Raw genomic sequence first — 6,766 nt, 5'->3', positions numbered from 1 at the left:
GCCTGGCCGCTGCTGGGTCGCTGTCCCTGTTTTCAAGGACTACAACTTGCAGAAGTGTCAGAGAATAATTTCTTTTACTTGGATCCTCATTCTTCAGGCCAAAGAAGTATTCTCCAACACTGGAATTGCACGGCTTATCGGTGCTGCTTCTTCCTCAGTTAGTCTAGTAATTGTATTATCAGTCAAGTACAAGCCATCTATAAGTTTTGCTGGCCTAGAGCCGATTCTGTTGCTTTCCAGATACTTGGTGTCTGGTCCTTAACCCTCTGGCACAGGGAACATGATGGCTGCACTGCAGGCGGCTCTGAAGAACCCTCCTATCAACACAAAGAACCAGGCAGTGAAGGTGAATTAGTAACTCATGGGTTAACCCATGAGTAACACATGGGTTACTCCTTAAAAATCCTTCTGTGTTTCTGTAACCCCTACCCCATCAACCCTGTGAGGTGTGGTTTGAGGAAGCCAAGAAAGCTGGTTTTTAGGATATTCCCCAATGTCAAAACATCTGTGACCTCTGCTGTTTTAATCTTGTTCAGAATACCATAGCTGGCATGTCATCTGTCCACATACCCTTAACTTGGAGCTAAGTCAGGTTTTGTGTGTTTGCCTTCCTGCCCTGGTTAACTCCACACATCAGTGGGTGCCTGTGCTTGATCCAGAACATAAATGTAGTCAGCACTGAACCATCAGGGAACCACAGCTGCAGTAGTCACCTCTGATTAAGGAAGTTCTGCTAGCACAGCCAGACTGTGAATCTACAAAAAAGGAAGAACTGATGGTTCTCACATCCAATCAAAATTAAGCTGTTAAAACCTCAGCTAACGCAAGCACTCCCCCTATGACAGAATACAGGAGAAGTGCACCCATGCATGTATTTCTGAGTCTCCCCAGAATAAACCTTGAATGGCTCATGAGTGCAGCAGTGAGATAAGATGTGGAACTGCCCAGACAGTGAGTGCCTGCAGAGGTCTGTTCTCCCTGCCTGAGGAGAGTCCCACAGGCACATTTCCATGCTGCTTTTTCACCTCGCCCCAGTCACTTCCTGAGGGCTTCCACAGGATTTTGAGATCCAGCTGTTTGTTACAGGTGGTGCTGTATGAGAGACTGAACAGCTTTGTGCTCACATTAATGACTTGTTTCCATTAGATCCGTACTGATGGATTTAAGAATACACTGTGAAGGCAGTGGAATTGAAGCAGGCACAGTGACTGAATCCTAATTTTTGGCTTCATTTTTTGTTGACCTCATGGAATTTTTATGTTTTTACTTAGAGCTCTTCATATGAGGTCTCACGAAGCCAAGCAGCTATGGGATATTAAATTGAACAGGAGAACTAACAATTTCTGAGGGACTTGACTTGCCTGAATTATTTGTATGATGGAATTATTCAAAAGTCCAACAAGCCCAAGACCTTTTTCTTTCATCCTCCCTCAGTTATCGATGGACAAACAGGAAGAGCTGCTTTTTGCTGATTACATGACTAATTGCCACTGTAATCATGCCACACACATTCTTGGGGTTGAAATAACATCCAGATCAACTTGCAAATGGTTATTAATGCACAATATTAATGCTGTCAGTGGGCATCTGATGTGCCCAGGACAGAAGTTGACGGTTTTAAAATGCATGGCTTCCAGCAGTTGCCTCTTCAAGGCTACCTAATGCCATTTTCATGGAATATAATAATTGTATCACATTAAACAGTACAAAGGCATGGAAAAGGCTCTGGTGACCAGGGAGACGAGGCAAGTACTTAATTCTTATCATTCTTTTGGAACTTGGCAGACTTTGAGAGTTTCAGTATGAAAATTTAGCCATAAATACTAGAGCAAGACAAACACATTAAACTCTTTTATGCTGTTATCATTGGGCAGACCTATCTGTTATATGTTAATTTATAACAAGATTTGTACCCAAACTGCCCTATTCAGATTTTCCAGTTGTTAAAAAAAATAGTTTTGTTTGCTGAAGAGATTAATATTTCAACAATAATATTTCAGCATACCTATTATGAGAACAAATGTATCTCTGCCTTCCTCATTTGTTGACAGGATCGTGCAGAAAGCATAGTCCTGAAGGTCCTCATCTCCTTCAAAGCCAACGATATCGAGAAGGCGGTGCAGTCGCTGGACAAGAACGGTGTCGACCTGCTGATGAAGTACATCTACAAGGGCTTTGAGAGCCCCTCTGATAACAGCAGCGCTGTGCTGCTGCAGTGGCACGAGAAGGTGCGTTGGTAGGGCCTGGCTTATTCGTGGTAGCGGGTTCTAGAGTCCAAGGCATGCTCACTGAGCCTGGCAAGAGCCTCCTGGTAAAACTGAAATGGCGAATTTTGCAGAGTGAGTAGGGTGCGGTGCGGTCCTGCGAGCTCATGTGCCTCCTGCTTCTGATTCCCTGGGTACAGTTTCTACAGTTAAAATTTTATTTTGTGTTAGACTGAGGCAAACAAAATGGCTCAATCCAGTGATTCAAGCAGGTGGAAGTAGAATTTCCTTCTTAGAGGGAAGCAAAGTTTGCAGTTTGGTTACACAGGGAAAGCTTGTTAAGCAGGTGTTTTCAAAGCCAATGCCATAATCCTTTCCTGGCGCCCTGAGTGCAAGTGTTTTGTTTTTAATGTAAAGGCTGGGGAGATGCTCATAGGAAATACGGTTGGGAAGCCGCCTGATCTGCAGTTGTTTCATCCTGTAGCTACCTCAACCTGGTGTTAATTGCTGTTCCTCTTCCTAGGCCCTGGCTGCTGGAGGAGTAGGATCCATTGTCCGCGTTTTGACTGCCAGGAAAACTGTTTAAATCCAGTGGCGAGTGGTTGTCTGCCATCCGCGGCGTGGGGAATGCTGGTACAAAACCCAACCAACCAAATGCCATGGCTGCCCTGTGGGCAGCACCTGTCTCTCAGCTTGCCTTCTTGCTGCTTCTTTCATACCTGACAAATAATGCATATCGTGATCTCTTTCTTCGGTTAAATTCTGGAAAATTATGAAGGTGCAATTGTATTTCTAACAGGAGTATTTGGTACTCGCAAACATTTCAGTGACACGTATAGTGACGTATACAACTTCATGTTTTAGGATGATTTGCATTTGTGTATAATTATGGCAGATTTGGATGCAACTTGCCAAGCAAATGCTGAGGGACGTAGGGTAATGTCTTAATTCTTTTTGCTAGCCGAGCAGTGTTTTGATGCAAGATCTGTATTTGAAAAGTGGGGCAGCTATTAATATAGGTAACTGGACCATGTTTCCTTTGGTCAACCTCTGAACCTACAGCCGTGAATAGTACAGAAAGCAAATGCTCCCTTCAACCCTGATTATCATTCCAGAGAGCTGTGTATTTTCCTTAATCTCACATCTTACAGGCTGTTCTGGTTCCTTGTGATCAGTCAAACGCCAGGTCCACAGCAGGAGAGTCACCACGAGGTGAAGTTGTCCGTCATGCAGTTTGGATGGTAGAATTTAAGAGGTTGATGGTCCATTTACGCTGGAGCCCAGCCCAGTGAACTCTTTGAGGAGCAAAGAGCCTGAAGAGAAGAAAAAAACCCATCTTTCATATAAGTAATCATATTTCAGCAACTTGAAAGTGATTGGATTTTGTCAAGCACAACGCAGTGGCTGCCTGGGGTAATTAAGAAATACGTACTGGTATCCACGCTATCCTCGCAAAGCTCCTGTATTGCGTTTTCTAGATGTATAGGGTCTCAAAGGATACCAGACAGTTCACATTCCTGTTGTATTGGGCCACAGTGTATTAGCTAGTGGGCAAATCGGCACAGAGAAGTACTTTAAAAAGAATTAGGAAAGCCCAGGGCTTCCCAGACCACAGAAGGTGGGCCAGGACTGAAATAACACGTGTTTTACATTCTCTATTGTACTGCAGTTCAGTTGTGTAAAACCGTTGGGGAACTTGTGGAATCTTTGCTGGTTTTTGATATCTGCTTTTTTGTAATAATAATAAGGACCACACAATAAATCGTCACTGAATATTTACTTGGTGTCTGAAATGCCTTGAAGTTTCAGCAGGCTGCTATTCCAGGATGGACAACAATAAAAAAAGCAAACCCTAAAACTTCTCCCCTCCATTATTTTTCTGGGTCCGCAGCTTTCTAGCCATCATTTGTACCCACATGTAACAGAAATACCTGTGCAGCTTCATCCAGCTAGAAAATCTGAGATTATTTCAGTGAGATATTTAATGAAGCAATGTTCCAAAGCAGGACTACTAGAGATGTCTCTGCCTGTGCTAAAATTATAGCCAGAGAGTGAGATCATCAAACCATCAATGTTAGATGCTTTCTCAAGAACAAAAGAAGGAAAAGGGTAATGGCCTAGCAGGGTGGTTGTGTGGAGCAAAGCTCCCCATTTCACAGTTGGGCTTTTGTTTGTGTCTCTGCCCCAGCTCCAAGGGATCAAACATGTAATCTTTTGTCTTAATAATTTAAGCACAGATACAGTGCTGGGCATGTCCTGTGGGTGGCATGACTGTGTGTGCCTACATCATCACTAACGGCACATGTGCTTGGTTTGAATTTCTGAAGGAACTGAGCGTACAGAAGCCTGGTGTTTTGAGCAGTCTGATACAGAATCACAGCATGGTTTGGGTTGGGAGGGACCTTAAAGCTCCTCCAGTCCAACCCCTGCCATGGGCAGGGACACCTCCCACCAGACCAGGCTCCCAAAGCCCCGTCCAGTACTGGCCTTGAACACTGCCAGGGAGGGGGCATCCACAGCTTCCTGGGCAACCTGGGCCAGTGTCTCACTGCCTCACAGCAAAGACTTTCTTCCTAATACCTAGTTTAAATCTACCCTCTTTAAAGTCATTACACCTCATCCTATCACTAAACAACCTTGTAATAAGTCCCTTCGTGGTGCCATTTAAAGGACATCTTCTGTTTGTTACACAAGTCATTGCTTGGAAAAGCAGGGTTAGTGCCTTCAGGTGGCTCAAACCAAAGCACTCCTAATGCACCACGGTCACTCAGGAATTAGTAAAACAGCTTCAGTAATAACCCTTTTTTTCTTCCAACCCACTCCTCCCTGCTCCATTTCCCCAGGACAGTCTGAGACCCACACAGCCACAGCTTTGCCTGAGCAGGGTGGCAGAGCTCTGTCACCCAGCCCGTCTCACCCCACCACCCACTCCCTGACAGGGTCACAGCACTCCATGTCCTTGGGGGCCTCAACGCAGACAGGACCCAGTGTGGTTTCCCTCCAGCCCTTTGGTGCCCTCCCTACCTTCCGTCCTAGGATCCTTTTTCTTGCTTAACTTCAGCAGACCATAAGCACAACAACAGGAGGCACAGTGGAAGTGTCAAATGGAAATGCCAAGTGGAAGACCAGGCCTTGCTGCAGAGACCACAGAAAACGTCCAGGTTTCAACCACACACACAGAAGCCGCCCTCCTGGCCATGTGCGGCAATGGCTCCATCCTTACAGCTCTCCCAGGGAGCGTTTGTCATCTCTGTTTCCTTCCATTCATCCAAATTAGGTTAAGACACCAATCAATATTCATTAAAAAAAAAATAGAAAGCTATAATCCCAGATAAGTGTAAAAATATTTTCCAAAACAACTGATGCCGAAGCAGCTCAGCTACCTCTAGGTGGCATTGCTGCGATCATAACGTTCTCCAGATTCCCCTCAGGCTAGGCTATGATGTATTTGGAAACATTTACAAAATGTATACATCTCTACATCTGTGTCCAGGGACGTGCTAAAGGACATGCACCGAGGGGGAGGGTAGTAGTGCAAGATTTGCAGGAAGGCGTCTCTTCTGTTAGCTGACAGGAAGGTAGAAAGTAAACCTAGTTTAACAAAAATGACACCTTTCCTCCAAATCCTGCTTTGCTTGTATTCATGGACCATACAAATACCACAATGAGGAGCAAGCCCTAGCTGTGCTGAACACAATGTGTATCTGGATGCTGTCGCACAGCAGCTGGGGCTGGTGGAGGCCGCCCTCAGGTCCTGGTCCCAAGCCCCACTTACCCCAGCAGAGCAGCTGTTTGCACATGCTGAGGCAGAGGGGTGTTTCAATCCTTTAAGTAATACAGCACAATAGGCTTCCAAAAGGAAAACAGAAAGATAGCCAGGGAAGAAAAAGTCCTAAACTATTTCATTTTGCAAAACACATTTCCTTCCCTAAACTTCCCACTGCTGCCTTTGGCTTTGGCTGGAGCATGTGGCAACAGCATCTTATACATCACATCCTGCTTTTGTAACAGCCAAGAGAAACTGCTGTCCTGTTGCCTGCAGCTGCAGCCCCCACCGAGCCCTGCGCTCCGAGGCCAAAGAGTTCCCCGTGGGCTGCTGCCTCGCTCCCTGCTCCGGTTAGGGACTGAGCCAAAAAAAAAAATCAGGTCCTGTGCTGCTGATCTCAGATCTGCTTGCCAGGGCAGGAGCTGGACATGCTCAGTCTCCTCCACTCCTCCTGCGCCACAGATCTCCTCCTAAACAAGATCAATCATCTCAATCTTGCCTCCTACAAGGTTTTTCTAGTGCCCGGATCAGTCCTTTTTTTGGGTCTCTTCTCTGGAAATGATGATAAATTTGTGCATATTGTTGCTAAACAAACTCAAAACCCACTGTTGTACCCTAGCTGGATTTTGGGAATTTCTACATATTTCTTACTTGTTTCTGGGCAAATCTGTGTTTGTGCCTGATTTCAAGAATCTCCCATGGCAGACGTCACCATCCCTGTTACTCACTTCCTCTTGGACATTATTGTAGAAGAAACAAGTTTTCCTACTAAATCAACTTGGTGAGAGAAAGGGGA

The 6,766-nt window shown here is 45.3% G+C and overlaps 1 protein-coding gene across 1 annotated transcript; it reads left to right on the top strand.

Annotated features, from left to right (window-relative positions):
• Positions 1 to 265: 265 nt before the first annotated feature.
• Positions 266 to 3,275, top strand: ARPC5 (actin related protein 2/3 complex, subunit 5, 16kDa; the record flags this gene model as incomplete). Its single annotated transcript, XM_010186871.1, has 3 exons — positions 266 to 346; positions 2,052 to 2,228; positions 2,728 to 3,275. Coding segments are annotated over 3 exons (321 nt in total), but the record flags the coding sequence as incomplete, so codon positions are not given.
• Positions 3,276 to 6,766: the final 3,491 nt, after the last annotated feature.

This window comes from Mesitornis unicolor, unplaced genomic scaffold, assembly GCF_000695765.1.
Source record: "Mesitornis unicolor isolate BGI_N332 unplaced genomic scaffold, ASM69576v1 scaffold16026, whole genome shotgun sequence".
Lineage (NCBI taxonomy): Eukaryota > Metazoa > Chordata > Aves > Mesitornithiformes > Mesitornithidae > Mesitornis > Mesitornis unicolor.
Note: the sequence above shows the minus strand (reverse complement) of the source record. Positions and strands in the feature narration are given on the sequence as shown.